At 38.2% G+C, this 18,144-nt stretch overlaps 2 protein-coding genes across 6 annotated transcripts in view; one reads left to right on the forward strand and one right to left on the reverse strand.

Annotated features, from left to right (window-relative positions):
* The window catches only part of LOC139812140 (netrin-1), a 198,669-nt gene that overhangs the window by 8,210 nt on the left and 172,315 nt on the right, over window positions 1-18,144 (reverse strand). The window contains exons 5-6 of the mRNA XM_071776762.1: window positions 3,517-3,585; window positions 451-661 (exon numbers count right to left, since the gene is read on the reverse strand). Coding sequence (XP_071632863.1) covers window positions 451-661; window positions 3,517-3,585 — 280 coding nt within the window. The remainder of the gene's footprint in view (window positions 1-450; window positions 662-3,516; window positions 3,586-18,144) is intronic.
* Window positions 1-18,144, forward strand: part of LOC139812141 (uncharacterized) — a 203,423-nt gene that overhangs the window by 6,041 nt on the left and 179,238 nt on the right. The gene's annotated exons all lie outside the window — the stretch shown is intronic.

Genomic DNA, 18,144 nt, shown 5'->3' on the forward strand with positions numbered 1-18,144 from the left:
TAGAAAATCAAAGTTGGCTACGAAATATTTAAAGGATATAAACAAATTAAGAGCTTCACGTGTCTCTATTAATGCCTTTTTGAATGTGTATTGTCCAAGCAGTGACGAGATTAATGGATAATAATCAAATAATGGTACTTGCGACTCGACTTGCGATTCACAAGGAACAACTTTAGATTTATATAAGAACTTAGAATTTTATAAAAATCTGTTTTGTTCTAGTTTTATTTTTTAAAAGAATTTTACATCTGAAAAAATTCGCTTAAAATCAGTAAATTGGCTCATATAAATGTATAATAGTAGACTTTTCTGTCCTTTTTTAAAGATGTAGAATATTGAGTTAATAAATTTATACAGCTCGATAATATAAACATTGACACTAAAAATGAAATAATCTTGATTGTTCAAAATTAAACATTCAATTCTTCGACGAAACGATAAAATACTTACTTGTTAGGTTTAATTTTGGGGCATCTGCAAGCTAGATCAGCTGAGTGAACGTAAAGAGATACGTCGCCACGGCGAAGCCTCGAGTTAGGATTTTTCTTGTAAACGAAGTCGACGTTTAGAGTGAATCGGATCCAGGATGTGCCTGATACGCTCGTGCCGGCCTGGGAGCCGTCGCTTTTCTTGTGTCTGTCCGTTATTCTGCCCAGAATAGCTGCGGTGAAAAAGAACATATTGAACAATGCGTTTCAAGCACACACATGGAATATTATCAAGTTATATTATATAATTGAGGTATCTGGAGCAGGGACATATATGTATAAGTTTGAATTCCATTTTGAGAAGAACGTATTTCAAGTTTTTATTGTATCTTATAAGAATATCAAAGTAACTATAACTTCGTTCGACAATAGCTGGAGTTATGGTTACCTCTCTTTCCTCTGAGTATTCTGTAAGATGAAATAAAACAAATTTTTCGGTACACTGTCTTTAGAATAGAATTTTATTAAGAAGCTTTTTATCGAAACGTTTCCTTTAGTAAAACTTTGAGTAAATGCAATTATAAAATTGACGTTTTGCGTTGTTAATTGGAATGCGTATCGGACGTAATCGTCTTTATTAACATGGACACATGTGTTCCTTTCGTTCAAAGGATGTCTGGGTCCTTTCAACCTATATCCAGCCCATAGAATCGAATGGGGGGCTGTGGCACAGCTCTTTTCTTTTCATTCTCTCCTGTTACGATCGTACCATCGATCCTGTCGTCCTCAGGACAGGGATACTATTAGCCTTTCGCCAAGGACTAGGGTCATGCCCCTGCAAAACGATTCAGCGCTGAGCTGCCTTCGATCGAACCATTCATTACTCGACGTCGGCGTTACGAGTTTATATACGCCGTCGTGCCCGGAGTTTGCTATTCGAATCATGGTGCCGCGTTATTCTTGACGTCGTGTAGTCTGGGGATTTTACATTCCTCGCGAGGAAGGATAGCAAGATGTATCTTCGAAACGGAAATGTGTATTTTCTCTGATAATTTCGTAGCAATTTCACGAATTCTAAAATTGGCATAGTTGAATTATTACAGCCTTAATACTTTAAATTGACCTTTGGTTACAATTAATTGATGAAAAACAGAATGTAAAATATAAAATTACTAAACATTTATATGGAAAATTATATATATTTGCAATTTTGTTTTTATTCTAATACGAGCAATATTTCTACCTCTATTCTAAAAGTGTTCATTTTTATTAAGGTTTCCAATGGTTATAAAGTTAAAGTTAAAATAAAACCTCTTAAAAATGTTTTAATATATAATATTTTTAAAGAAGAAAGATTTTTTTACTTTTTTAAAGTATTGGAATGTCTCTTTCTCTCTTTCTTTTCTTCATTTTTTCTATGCTTGGATTTTTATCAAGGAATCACGCGAAGTTACTTTGTTTCGCTGTTTTATCTTTGACGCATTATAATATCAAAACCATTGTCAACGCTTTCCTACGACATCCCTTTGTGTATTCTTCGCTCTTAGCGAAAAACACGCGGAGGCACGTGCTCGAGGTGTCGTCGTTCCCGATCGGTTTCGTTTTCGCGACGCGGCTATGGGATGCGCGGTCGTTTCAGCCGCTATTCTAAGTCAGAGACAGCTAAGTGCAGACCTGTTGAAGATTTATCTGCGCTGAATCAAACGAGCGGACAGGAGAGGGAGCAGGGAGCAGCGAAGCTGCTCTGCTCGGCCAAACCCGCGGCCGGACCACAGCTCAAAGGCATACCATTCTATTATTGAAAGCCACGGCACCGTTAAAACGTGAGTCTTTCATTTTTGAGCGCTATACACGCCACCGCGAGAGGAGAGAGAGAGAGAGAGAGAGCAATCACGGCTGTACGCAAACAACCCTATCCTTTCTTTCTCGTTTTCCTCAATGATGGGTTTAGCAAACTCCGAGCCCCATGTATTACAAACCGGTAAATAAAAAAATAGTTTTGACGTTTTCAATAAAGAAACAACGACATTTGAGATGGTATTATTGATGTTTTACTTTATTACACAGAAAAATGGTTGCAGAACATGAAGCACTATATAATTAGCGCAATTATCGCGAAATTTAGAAAATTAGAATAAGGAAGATTCTTCACGAAAGTATTATTTTTTACTACTTTCTATTTAATAAATATCCCCACTTCGTTTAATATAATTTATCTCAAACCTCTTTTGTTACTCTTTTTATGTAATAAATGCAGGGCTTTCTAAAACGAAATCCGTTACTGCCTCTTCTCTTACTGTCTCCCTGTTTCTCTCTCTTCATGTCCCTCCCCCTGTGCGTACGTTTATGTTCGACTTTTTCGAGGACTTTCGAGAGAGAGAGAGAACGGGCACTCTGGCATAAATCGTTGTTTCACATGCGCCCTCCACACATTACTGGGGCGGGCACACATCTATCCCCGATAAAAGCCGAAACAATTCCGGTGGCTTTGTGCCACGCAATGTTTTTCCACATCGACCAGCCGGGAATTGACGACTGTCTACATTACTATACTTATCACCGTTTTCGAGCGCTGTCGTTTAACTTGCCTGTATATAATGATATTGGATCATCAGGAATTTCGTATTGTCTATGTGATATTCTATGAAAAAAATTACGGGATTGTGTAATATTATATTTGGATATAACACTAATTCTTTATTCTACTTAAATGCTTTTGATAATTCGAATCCTTAATGAGAATTTAAAAATATTTTTCTCGATATTCTCAAAATGTTTAATTTAATGAGTAAAGAATTGTGAGAAAAAGAGTGGCTTTTATTACCCAAAAAATTCATCATAATATAGAGATATTGCTCGATAGTTCTAAATGTGAAAGAAATTGTGATAGGTATACCTCTTTATTTAAGTCATTTTATTTTTAGAATTGTAATAGCCAGTATATATAAGGACGAGTTAATTATAGAATCTTGTGGTGAGATTTGCCGTACGTTGTTTGGGTTTCTATTTGGGTTCCATTATATCCAGAGGGACGAGTGTGATTAATACATCGTTTTTTGTCCACGTTGTTTGATTCGGAAACACTTACCATAGTCTCTTTTGCAGTACTTGTTGAGATTTAGCCTCTTCGTGCTGGCGCGACATTTTCCGCACTGATCTGCAACAAAACGAAGTGGAAGACAAATTACGCCGCTTTCAGTAGCTTAATCAATTTATGGCGACGCGGGTTAACCCGCGGTAGTTAATTCCCTTGGGCGCAGACGTTGGCGAACGAGGAAACGCATCGTTAGCAAAGCGTTCTTTAAATTGCGTACAGAATAGAATTCGGTCGGGCAATTGTCGGAATTGATCCTTGTGCGGAGGTTATCGAAATGGCGAACCTCCTGTTATTACAGTAATCGTGGTATGCCATATACTAAAACCACATTAAGATCTCACATACAGTTGATGAATAATATCGTACTATTTATGAATGATCAAGATTATTATTATTGCGAGCTTAATATGAATCAAATTGCATTGATGATATTTATGTCTACATTTATGAGAGACTTATCTCTTTATTGAAGTTCAAAAGTACCTATTCATTGTTCTCGCATCTCCCTTGAGATAATCTTGCATCCCTCGAGAATGAAGATAGGAGCAAGACCATGGAATACCTTGAAAACGAGGATCAAAGGATCGACTAGCTGGATTACTCTCGCGGCCACTGGCGGCCAATTGCAATTCGTAATGGTTTCCAAGCAATATAGTATTCAAGCGAAATAGTTTGCATTTAATCTATTACATATGCAATTTTATTTTTAACATAATCAATCGCAAAGAGATATTAAACGATATTTTCGATAAATTAAAAATAAAGAATTTTTCGGACATAAAGTTTTAGAGCTGTTGAGATTTTATTCTTTAATAAAATTATAGCCTTAATTTATTTTTAAGTAAATTTTACTTTAAAAATATTGTAAATTAAGTGATAGCTAATGCTGATTAAAGTTACTTATTGTTGGAAATTAGCTAGTTCAGACAAAAGATTCTCCTTCGGTATTTTCACTAAAAACGAGTTGCTTTCATGTTCGTCAAAGAATTTGCAGACAAAAAGTAGTTCACCAGCTTGGGATAATTCATGTAATAATCTGTATAGACGTAAGTCTGATATTAAGCGAGACGACAAATGAGTATCGTGACGTCACGGACAAGGAGCCTTCGACCCCGTGTCGCGTATACATATCGCAGGCACTTGGATTACTTCAACGATCGTCTCGTCTCGTCTCGTCTCGCACTTGACACGACTCATTATCATCCACTGGCGTATCCATCCATCTATTATCTAGCCGCGACTATCCATCCATTATATCCCATACGGTCAGCGCGTCTCGCAGCCGTTCAATTAATTCCCCGGGCAATATGTTATAGTCTCGACTGGAGGCCAAGAGAGGTGAGAGTCGACACTGTGTGACTAGGATGAGGCAAACTTTAGAACACTTGTTCCAGAAATTGAGAGAAAAAAGCCTTATGACTATCTTTTAGAAAAAAACAGAATGAATAGAAACTCAGAAATGAAGAGAGCCAGACAATGCCAAGAAATAATAAAAACAATAAGAATTCTTACGTATTTCACAAATTATAAATGTATGCAGTATACGATGAATATGTTACATATTTACCACATTGTTTAAATTATCAATTAATTAAATTACTTTTCACGGTTAATATACATATATATTATACATATTACGCCTTCTGTGTTATTTAAACTTTAAACGAACTACAATACAACGAGACAATACAATAAAGTTATACCTTGGAGTTTTGAAGTTTTAATGGAAATGAAAACACATTTCATTACTTTCAATTGTGTATTGTACGAGAAAATAAAGTAAACTTTTGGGTAAATTTCCCAAACTCGGATGAGTTTGAACAGACATCAGAAAAGGAGGACGTGTTCAAAACGTACGATAACTTATAATTATTTGTCTGCCCATCGGTTTTACTTCTCATGTTCGAATCTCTTAAAATTACGGCGGGCGGGGGTACGACCGGTTCAGAGTGCGAGCATGGGTAGGCAGATGCAAATCAGCGTCGAATGCCGGTTGCATGGGGCTAACTGGTGAATTAGCGTGAGCTGCCCACCTGGTGCTGATTCGCGATACCACGCTGATGTTCATTCGTTCGTTCGTACGCTGGGACGTTCACCGGATCGCGCACGTGTCGAGGATTGAAAGCGCGTGATTGATCGGTCGGCCGGCCGGTGATCGAGAATTGCCCGCGAGATCGCCCGACTGTTGCGTTGATTTATCGGCAACGACGTGCTTGGATTTCATAACGCGATGGAGATGGTAGTCGACGGGGGAATTTTCTTGTGTCGGAACTGAATCTGTTGCGCATGTCCTACATGAGCTACAAACATGAACATCCTCGACTCGCGAATTAATGATAAATTTCAAAATATTGAATTAAAATGTATTGCATTGAGTATTATTATGGAGCCACTTGAAGTGGTTTTTAACAGCGAGATCTTGTAACAAAATAAGATGCCGGATATAGGTCGTCATACGTATAGAATTTACGTAAATATATAATGCATAGTAGATATTCAAACCGTTGCACTAGTTAGTTTATATATTGTGAGAGTTTAGCATAAGTTATTAAATTATGATTTTGTATCTAATTGTAAGTAAACTTTTAACATAACAGTTTTCCGAGTGTTTGCACGGAGTGTGCTAAGTGCATCCAGCAAAATTCGCTATTATATTTGTTTACGCATTGCGAAGCGCGCCGGTATGTAGGAGCGACATATAGAGCAGGAAATTGGCGCGAGAGAAACGTACGTCGGACGAAATGTATTTAAAGCCGCTGGATAGGTAGCGAAAAATATTTGTTTCCCGATACGCGAGAGCAACCGGTTCTCTCGCATGCGCGATGGTGGTATTTTACGACTTCGAACGTCGTGCATCCGGCCTACGAGAATGGACGATGTACGGTAAAAAAAAACAGGGTAAAAACGTGCTACAGAGAGCAGAGACACTTTTTTTTTTAGACCGCGTAACATGCGCGTGAGTGCCGAGACTGCCACGCGGCGTCCTTTGCGTTCCGCTCGCGTTTGGAGTACGTTGCATCAGTGAACGACCGCTGCGCGTTCCTTATTTCTGCACAAGGGTAAAGCACTTAAATCAAATAATCTCACGTTTTAATATTTTTTTTATTAAAGTTACAACATTATAACGAATATAAAATAATTCTCTTTTGACGCAAAGCCGATATATTCGAAATATTAAATCTCACGCTACATGTGCTTACATGAAGGGGTAATATTTTAGCTCGAGAGAAATATTCAGTTATTTAATAAGAATTCCCAGCTGGTTATTCGCTGGACGGGACAACTTGTATACATCTATCCTGTTTCTCGTTCGCGTGTGTCGTTTATCGAAGTGTACCGCGAGGTACACTTGAAGTCGCGAGAGGCGCGCCTGATAAACGCGAGAGCATGAGAGAAACTTTATGCTTAAGCGCGAGTCGAGAGAGATGGAAGCATTGAGATCTTTGACCCTGGGAGTGTCAGACTTTTTGCCGGACATTATCATAGATTCCTGTAATATACACTGAACGGCTAAGCTGGTGAGATATGAGTGAGGCAGCACCATTACACGCGGTACAAGAAGCAGAAGTCATACGAATGATGAAATATCCGCAGGCCTTCTGAGATTTCCCTCGTCACATATTTTAAACGTCGAGATTTCTTTTCGTATCGCTTTGATTTAATGAGATTTGATCTTCTGACGAAACAAGGGTCGAATCGAGGATAGAATCGAGTGGGTTTTATAAACGAAATGCATTTTCATATTTGAAAAGCAGAGAAGATCACATGTCCACTAATTCTATCTTATCCGAAAGTATTTTATATGGCTAATAAAATTCTGCGTTATTTATTTTACACGGAAGTTATAGCCTGCGATTAAATTTATCCACGTGGAATTTTTTATTTAGTCTATCCTGGAAGTGTGCTGAATGTTCGCATAGGCGTCTCATAATGAAATGAGAAGGTTTCAAATTTGCATCTTTCTGTTTCTCAGGTGTAGATTTGCCGCCTGTCGCGTACGCGCGTGTCGCACACCACCCCGATCGCGTGCTAGAGCGGTCTACGTCGATCTTGTAATCACGCCGGTTAAACGCCTTCGAAGAAACTAATCCTTTTCTCGTGACCGGTGCTCAATGCGGTTAGAGAGGTTTAGCGGTTGCGCACCGTCAAAGTCAACAAGATGCACACGCTCTTCTTATTTATCCCGTTCTTACCGCGATAATTCCACCTCTGTCGATCCCTCCCGGCTGCTCGGTAACTTAATTCTTATTATTAACGGCAATCTCCTCTACTGTGAAAATTCGAGCACGTTCATGATACTCGAGCATGAAAAACGGATGATTAGCAAGCGCGATTACACGAGCGAAAACGCGCAAATGAACGTATGCAAATTCAATTCGCTTCCGGCTATCCATTTGAACTAGAATAACTGGGTCTTTTTAAGATAATTAATATCGGAAAACGGAAATGTGTGTAATTTCGATTTATCTGTTGTTACATGTTAATCGTAGTAGCGAAAGGAAACAATTATATCAAATTGTTGTGATGTGTATAAAGGTATTAGGAATATGTGCATAATAGAAATCTCGCGAGACAGAGAAAAACTCTTTGTTAAATTAAATTAAAAGTTAAAATAAAACCTTTTGTAAAAGTAAATTAATTTCCTGTTATTAAAGTTCAATTCACAAAAATTCACAAAATCCTACGATTTTCAATATTAAATATCTTTGCAATTAGGTCACTCGTTTTTATAAAAAAAAATCGAGAATTTATTGTGGATTATATTTTCCAATAGCAATCGATTACTGTCTTGTTTTATCCGCAATAATTTTTATCCGCAAAATATACAAGTATTGAAAGTATTATATTATATATATAAACGTAGCTAGTTTAATAGAAAGCGTAGCCAGTTGCCTATGTAGAGTGAAAGTGTTGCTGTACAATAATTGCTTATACAGAATTTACTCTCTTTTGCTTTTCAAATACATAAATATTTTCTGATTAATTTTATTTTCTTTATTTTCTTAATTTTTTTTTGTTGGAATTGTTCTAAAATTATTAATCGTTTCTACCAATAGTTTGCTTCATAAAACATGGGAAACTAAAAAAACAAGAAATTTTGAACACAGTTTACATAAGAAAGTAATAGTGAGCTTTCTTGATTTTTCATGCAAACGTACGATGTCGAAGAAGAACGAATAATAAATTAATTATTTCGTTATAGGATTCGCTTACAAATCAGAAACTATTATAGGTAATGCCTCGCTATCTTTGTAAAGAAAATATGATTTTAATTGATTGTGAGTCAAGAGATGGTTGCAGTTCTGAGCATTCTTTGTACTCTTATTTTTTCTCTGCAGCTTTTGTCTTAGTGCGTAAGACATGCTTTCGACACAGCTTGCGGGATCGCGTGTACGCGCGCGTTACGACCGCCGATACGCGCCATTCACAAGCGTCCTTTAGACGAATCGCCATTCATCCTGGCCCATTCATCGGGCGACCGACCCCAAGCGCGGCGACGACGATGCGGCACGGAGGCAGTCGGAAGTCGCGCGATTTAGAACGTTGATATTCGCCTGTGCGCGCGCGTGTAATCCGCTTAGATCCAATCGCTGGGCATCTAATACGAAGCGTCCGATCGGGGCTTCCTTTGTGCCTTAATCGTCGTCAATTTGTAACCGCATGCGGCGCGAAAGCTTTTATTAACCGCGCGCGAGAGAGAGAGAGAGAAGGATGCTTCTTTCAGATTTAGAATCTGGCATAAAACGGAGACATTGATTCGCTCTCATATTACGTGTAATTTTAGGGCAGACTATGAATCTTGTATAGCCGTAGCCAAATAAATATTATAGATATAGAGATTATATTTTTACAAATAGTTTCTAGTATGGTTTATTAAAAGAAAAGAGATATTAACTTAAAAAGTCTTGTATTATAATTCAAACAGTTTTAATTGGTATCAACATGATTATTAATGACTATTAGGCATTAACAATTTTACGCATTGTCATTCTATATTATAAAAATTTGTTATAAATTACATGCTAAAGTAATATTTTTTGTTTTATCTATTATTATAATTTTAGAGTTGTGCTGGATGTTAGCAGTACATCCGATATTAATTCGAGAGACTGGCATCTCGGTATCCGTTTAAACCGGGATAAATTCTAGAAGTTATTTTAACCTTGACTGTGTGCGCATATTTTTAGTCATCCATATTCTCAGCGCATTAATCGTTACTGGGAATGGTTACGCAAAGTGACGTAGAATTTTATGACACTTGTTTTTATTAAGCTGACCTAATACTATTTCCGTTTTACGAGAGCCATATTGCTGTCAGTATGTCGTATTAAATACGAGATAAAGAATTGGGGAACATATTTATTCAAACTTTTTATCAGAACGAGCAGTTATGTTTTTTCTAAAAATTACATTCAATAACACATATATATTATATTATTTCGACATTCATACAATATTATGAAATAATTGAGTAAACAAAGTTGGGAGAGAGAGATAGAGAGGGATTATTTGAACAAATTAAAAATAATGCAAATTTCTAAAAAAGTAGCAACTGCAGTGAACCATATAAAAATTAAGAAATTTTATTTTGAAAAATTATGTCTTGGAAGCTTGTGTAGATTAAATTTTGAGGATCTATTTTTCAGAGAAAAAAGGTCACAATGATCTACTTTACTTGCAAGATGCGAAAATATTATAACAAAATGTCCTACATTTATAAATATTATTGTACATTTTACATTTGCTATTATGTAAACAAATTCTCAAATTTTTCATAATTCCACCGCAATTTCTTGTGTGTTGGGTAAACTTTTTATTAGTTATTACGCGAAAGTTCTAGGCGATACTAAATTATTTTTTAAACTTTTATCCCGACAAAAAACTGAGTTGAATTTTGTACGTTCCTTTGAAAATTCAAGAGAGTGCATTTTCTTCATCGACTTATAGTCTTACGGCGCCTGTGGTGCGCGGATTTTTCCCAGACGACGTCGTCGTTCCTAGCAGCGGACGTAGATTAATCTTCCGCAACACGACGGTGTTTTCCTTGGCAGAAGGGCAACGCCGCGCGCAGGAACGCGTCCGAGGTTTAAAGATGAATTTCGCAAATTCCGTCGTAGCCGCGGCACTTTTAAAGCCAGTGGTGCACACATGCATACATAAACGGATAGAACTTGAATTTTTAAAGATATGTCTGTAACACGAACGAGGTACTTGGCGCAATAATTGGCCAATCTTCTGTGAAAATTTGTTAAAAAAAAAAAAAAAAAAAAAAAAGAGATTGAAGGCTAATATAAGTTTCAGCAATTTTTCAAGCTAATGACAGTAATGACACATTTTTGAAGTTTAATTATACATTTAAGATTTTTTATTTTTTAAAATGGAAATAATTTAAACTTGATCTCTCTCTTTCTTTCTCTCAATATATCGAATTCTCGTCATCCAAAATACAATAAAAGTTCCACTCGCAAAATACTTTGTAGTTATGTGATGGTTTATTCTCGCGCTATTTTACATTGGATATATGTACACACAATATTCGCCATATTCGTGAGGCTGATCCTTCACGCTCAATCTAAGCGAGCAGATATAGGCGTCTGAAGGTATTTGCGGACGAGATGTGTACCGGTGTTCGTCAACTAAATCCAGAGTTCGCGAGGAAAGATTTCTTGGAAGCCGCTAGGATAAGGAAAGAAAGCGGAGGTTGGAAAAGAGAGGCGGAGCGAGATCCGCGCGAGATGCGAACCGGTATATTTCTCTCCACGCCCGCCTCATTCAGGTATTCGCGGAATAATGAGATTATATTGCGGCAGCCGTTCTAAAATAAACTGCAAGTGTGCAAGTAGCTGCCGCGGAAACTGGGACGCGCGTACAATACTCGTGGAATATTTTAATACCTTCATTCGGCTAGACAGAGAAAAGGATAGTCGCGAGAATAGCCCTGGGATTAAACTGGAGAAAAGGGCACGCAATGTGTGTACATACGTGTGTGAACATATTTTATAATTCAACCAATCTTTGGCCTTTGCTGCATGTAGGTATATTATTTTTTTTCTCAAGAAAAAGATCCAAGTTCACCAGGTTCTTTTTATTATTTTTAAGCCGCGCACGTGTTAAGACTCTTTTCACGTTAAAGTTAGGACGTTTGTATATGTGTAGCCGACAGGATATATAATACTTTTGAAAACCGTCCAGAATCTTCGGGCTTTTCTCATAAATCCGACATCGTCTTCCGCCTGCAGGAAGCAGAACAGGAGATTGCTTCAAAATCAATTTACTTCGACGTAATTCATCTCCGCGGTCTGTTTGAAAGGGTCAGAACCATCTCTTGTCTCGAAACTAAAAGCTGGCCGGCTATCAGCTATCGTGCTTAATAACGTTCAATAAAATAAATATGTATAATTAAAATTAACGATTTCGACAAAAGTTCGAATTGAAACACGTTTGAATGCGAGTTGGATTCTGAATTAATATAAAATCTAAATATAAAATGAGATTCAAAATGTTAAACAAATCCTCTTTATTCATATATTACATACGTTTGCCATCCAAATTTGTAATTAAAGATCATAAAAGAACTGGTTTTTACTGCATTGAAAGCGACTCGGGTCGTGTGAATTGCGAAAATTGTGCGAAAATTGTGAAATACGTATATACACGTGAAAATGTACGTTTGCGATCAAAAAACACGAGAGAGAAGGATAACATCGCGATTATATATCGCAACGTCGAATTTTCCGCGAAACAGACGAGTGTTGCGCGAGAAATCAAATATTTTCCGGATACGTTGCTGCACCCTGGATCACGCTTGCATATATTGCGGCGCGCGGCGCAGCGCACGTAGCAGCACCCTGGAAAATCCAATTTCCATGGGCCGAAATAAACCTTTATCGAATATCGTGGTCACGCGTGGAAATGTGCGACGTGGCTCGCCGTTTCGACATTTGCGGCGAAATTTCTGACGTACTATATTCCCGCGTCCATACTCGCGGTATTATTGCATAATTACGTGATCCTCGTGGCATGGATGTGGAAGCACAATATGGCGTAACAATATAAACGCGGAATTTGCACGCCGTATATGCGCCCGTCTGGTTATAATAAGACGATTGTAAAGCGCGCGTAGCATGAAAGGTACTATCTCGTAAAGCTTATAATGTACTGAAACATTTCTGTACTTAAAGCTTATTCCCCGTTGAGACACTGGCAGTCGAGAATCCCAGTGAATTAATAATTCTTATGTAAATTCGTATTCGTTAATTAAGTTGATTTTTCGCTTGTTTTATCTCCGAGGATGAGGAATAAATTTATTAACATAACTGCATATTGTGCGACTGCGGCAGAAATTTGCGACAAACGTTGCGGTCGATTCCTACCTATTGCAATTGATTTTTCTCTTTCTCGGCAAAAGATTACAAAATCAATCTTATAAATGCATAAATCAATCCAAAAATTTTTTAAGAATTTATCGTGTAACCATCAATATCATGTGCCTTCCCTCCCATCTTCTTCTCTCTCTCTCTCTCTTTCTCTCTCTCTCTCTCTCTCTTTTTCCGCACGCAGTTGATAAGCTATATCCAAAAACATATAACTATCTTCAGATCTACTGAATTCTCTGAATGCAACCACATCACGTTTGCACATGGTGCATGGGTGCAATACGCCAGCTACATAGCAATAGACGTGAAACGTCGATTCCCATGACGAATTCTCATAGTTTATACTGTCTACGCTATACGGTCGAAAATCACGTGCGAACGTGAGTAGCAAAGAAGCAGGAAAAGTGGAATGACAAATATAACATTTACTTTAAGATTTCACTCTCCGTCTGTATACAGTTTTTTTGCAGTGTATTACGTAGGTCTGTCACGTTAACGCTATTTTTCTCTACCTTAAAGTAGGTATTCAGAAAAATCTTAAAAAATTCACAAAACGTCTGTCTACATGGTTTAGTCTGAAGTGGTATCATGTTGAAATACAATTTAACGGTGTTTATATTAATATGTCAAGCGTAATTAAAGCGAATAAAATACGAAATTTCAATTCTATTGACAAAATGTAATTAACTTAACAATTTTTGTAATAATAATTCCTAATAATGAAAATTTAATAATTTAAATCCAATGAAATAATTATATATAATAATTAAAGCTACTAATTAATCTAATTATTTATAATTAAATCTAATAATAATTAATAATTTTGTACCTCTATAAATCTATGTAATAGGTAAACGAACCCGTCCCTTTTCTTTTTAATCTCTCATTCATTCTTCATAAATTTCATCATTCAATCGGTACGAGTAATTTGTGAATTGTTTTAGCTTATGTAACGATATTATAACTGTCGCACCTCTCGTTCCCCTGTGACGCGTCTCTCAGTCAACCCTCCGTCGATGTCACCGACGGCATTGATGCGGTTATCCGGAACGTGACATCGGATTTACTTTGCCCGATTGCTGATTGGGATATTCGATGCGTCGCGGGATGTAACGGCGGAGAACAATCGCGCGTGATCGGTTTCTCCGGGACCGCGTTCTATGGCCGATCGATGCGACCGCTCGACCTTACGACATAGTCGCGGTCGATCCGGCGGAGCGATTGGCTCAGGCGGATTGGCGCGGGTTAATCGACACAAAGGACGTTTCGTTAGTGCGGGAATTAAACGGATTATGGTCTCAATCGCCCGCCATCGCAATCGATCCGCATTTACGAACGCGGTCAGCCGTACCGTACCGTCCCGTCCCGTCCCGTGCCGTTACGATCCCGTCCGGTTTCCGTTTCGTCCTGCTTCCGCATATCCGTAATACAGCTCGATGGCTCGATATATCCCGTCGGCGAGGAAATCCCCGCGAGCAAACTGTCCGATCGAGTGCCCAAACTTCACCGCGAAGATCGGGAGATTTCCCGCGAACTTGCAAGCGGCTTTATTCGGCTTTAGCCACTCGCTCCAGAAGCAGGAAGTCCCGAGTCTATTCGTGCGTTTCGCGAGTTCTCAAGCGAATCGTGATTCAAGATCTAAACTACAAGCAAGTTACGTCATTTTGGATCACTTGTTACGATAGGTACATCGTGTATCGAATTCTAAATTCTCTCTTGTCACGCGCGTTTAATTTTTGCTTTTAAGATCGGTGCTCTGCGAGTAAAATCGGCGCGCACTTTTTTCTTTTGGAAAATAATTGTAATGAAACTAAAGTATTAAAAATGATTAGCAAATTTTTTTATGATTGACTTAAATTATTAGTATACTTTGTAATTCATTGAGACAATATATAATAGCGATCTTAAAAGATCGCATTAATTACAATAATATCGTTAAAAAGTAGACTTATGTTAGTAGACATTAGACAACAAAGCAAATAGAACCGTGTCGCTCTTCATTCTAACGACGAATAAGCGATTTTTGAGTTCCAATTCTATATACCACCAAACTATTGCCGTTACTCTCGGTTATCTCCGCGTTCCATGTCGTGTCCGGACTTCGTAATTTGGTCGACTCGATGGCTCCGATCAATAGTGTACAAGTCTCCCACAAATTGTCCGATGCTCTTGTGCGATTGTTTCACGGAGTTCGCTGGAGATTCGACAAATGACAAATTGCTTTTGGACGGTATTGTCATCGCATATTTAGTGAAACGTGATAATTATAGCGCTACGGCGAATCTATAGTTATTAGGAGTCTTGATTAAAACATAAAGATTAAAATATTTCCGGACTAATCTGTATCACCTTAATTACATACAGGCTCTCTAAATCAGTTTGCGTGTGGAGTAGTTTAATTAGTTACCGCAAAGCAATGGCTAATGAAAACGGTATAAACTCATACCGGGGAAGCAATAAAAAGATAATATTCGCGAATTGAGTTCCGTGTACGGAAATCGCGTGCTTCGCGTTGCGAAACTATAAAAAGGGGAGAAGATTGGGAACTACGCCAAACAAAAACCCACTCCATTCCGCTTCGCGTTTGTCCAGCTTGATTTTCCCTGTTTCTTTCTTTCGACTGTATCTCTCCATTAATCCGTCTCCCTCCGATCGCATCCGGAATTTCGGAAATTCCGCTCGGTAGCTTTGGCGAACGTGACCGTTGTGCCGTTGCGCACGTGGAATTTTCGATATTTTTATTCGATAACGCCCGCCGGCGCGCGGGCGGTGCGGCCCGTCGCGGGGCATCTCGATTGAATTTCAAACGATATTCAAATTACGTTTAATTTGGTTAGCTACCAGTGGATGTATGAGAGAAAGAGAGACAGAGAGGGAGGGAGGGAGGGAAAAAAGAGAGAAAGCGGATCGAGACAGCCCGCGCGTGTATGCTCTCGACGCTGAAGCTCGCGTGCGGTTCCAGGTTGGTTCGAGGCCGGGGGTGAGATATACGGATTCTATTATCGACCATACGGTTCATTAAAACGGCACGACATTTACAAACAGAGCATCGTCCGTTTCGCTCGATCGACGGCGCGCGGAAAAACGGAAGCGCGATACAACAAGCGTGTTTCATTGGTTCTGCAAACAAAACTATCGAGCCTGTGTCGCAAACGTTACACAACATCAATTTTTTGAGAGGGGGAGGAGAAGAGTTACAGGTGGTAACGACTATTTGACACCTGCTGAAATCTGTTGTTAAAATAAATTCTTGTTCACCAGTTTTCAGAGATTTTTGGAATATGCACTCAATATCAAAAGAATAAGAATATTATTTACATTGTACAAACAGAATCTTTTTTATTTTTGATTTTAATTTAAAAATGCCTGTAAAGTCTTCAATATATATTTTTAAATGTAATATATAAATTATTAAAGAAGCACAGATTACAGATATTTAGAATTTTTGTAAATATAATAAATAATAACACATTTACTTACAGTACTTTAATTATTTTTGAAAAATAAATTGCACGAATATGTGATCTGATTATAGAGGTACGCTTGACAATAAATGTGATGTGCAAGGGGGTGAATTCATGTGATGTAGCAGCCCAGGGTAGTTCATTTTTGTTTTAATTCGCGTAAAAATGCGTAACGCTTCAATTTTTCAACGGTATAACAAGTTCCGCATTCGGGGCTCGCGATTCGCGATAGCGCGCGGCTTTTAAAATTATTTACCCCTTCGATATTCGATAACGCGTTATCGGCAGCCGCCAGGAGCGTCCGTTGGAGGCGGAATCGCCAAACGCGGCGAGAGCTGTCGCTGTCGGAACAGAACGGGATAAAAGTCGGGGTGGGTTGGTGTGGAGGACCGTTCCTCGTTTATTGCCTCGGCACCCGGGGTGCCCGGATGTGCCGGGGTGCCGTCGGGTTCATCGCGAAGCCGAGATAAAAACGTAAACGGCGGACGAGTCGATCGCGAATCGATGTTCCCGCCCGGTGGCGCGCGGAGGATGAATATTTGACGATGTTTGCGGGAATTGTATAACGGATGCTCCCGCGGGCGTTGTTAGCCGGGGTTAATCAACGTGGCTGTCTCGAAATGCAATCTCGTGGTTGCGTCGAATGAAAGAGAAACAGAGAAAGAGAGAGAGAGAGAGCTGACCTGTAACTTAAAAATTTGTTTTATCGCACGCTGCGGCGAAGATTAATCATGAGATCTATATCGCAGGGGGTGTTCACTGTAAACTTATATATAACAGCGACTTCTATAAAAACTTTAGTGTATACATGCATCTTTTTTGAATCGTGTCATATCTTAACTGATATAATAGTACATAATCATAAATAAATTATTTATACATATGTGTATAAAAATAAATTATATTTTGCATTAAATAAAGTGAAAACCGTATTGCAATACTTTTATCTGACAAATTTACATTAATCTAATTTAATAAAACTCACTAGAGGAGGAACCAAGTTATTAGCAACTAAAATGTTTAATTTAGGAACATTACAAATGCAAGGAGTATGACGTTCAATTTTTGGTAAAGAAGAGTTTTTATTTTCCTATAAGTAACACATTACTTTATTCATGCAATATTCTTGAAAAGAATTCGCGTTTCGAATTCAGTTTATAGGTAATGTCTCTATTCGATCGAGTTTTCGCAGACACCTTGTAGAAAGGTCCATGAAATTAGGAGAGAAGTGGCCGTGAAAAATGTGAATCTTATCGCGGAGCTCGCTATTAGATACTGTCGTTGGCGTTATCAAAGGTGTTGCAGACGCTAGCTGCTATCGCGTGTCAGTTGGCATCCGTTGCAATCTTGATAATAACTTTCGCTCGGACATCTCGAGAGATTCGCGCGTTTGCGTCAAAATAAACACTCTCGGTATCTTCTATAATAGAGTACTCAAGAATCACTTATGTGTGATTCCAGTCGGAAATAAAATAAAATCAAATGTTTCGCAAATAGCTTCGGGACGTGCAGATATATCTAATAGATTCGAATCCATATGTGAATATTTATGAAGAGTCAAGTGGGCTGGTCAAATAAAACGTATACGTTTTCATTTTCAAACGAATTATCTTGACATACACAACTTTTACATTAAATTTCTATTGAACTTTAATTCTTTAAGACCTTTTCAATGAGGAATTCCGAGTACTTCTGTAACTAATCGATTTCTGTAGTTTCTCCGTTCTATTATAATTACAATAGTTTTAAGAGATTACTTTTTAACTTTGTTTAAAAAA

This window comes from Temnothorax longispinosus, chromosome 4 (genome assembly GCF_030848805.1).
Source record: "Temnothorax longispinosus isolate EJ_2023e chromosome 4, Tlon_JGU_v1, whole genome shotgun sequence".
NCBI lineage: Eukaryota > Metazoa > Arthropoda > Insecta > Hymenoptera > Formicidae > Temnothorax > Temnothorax longispinosus.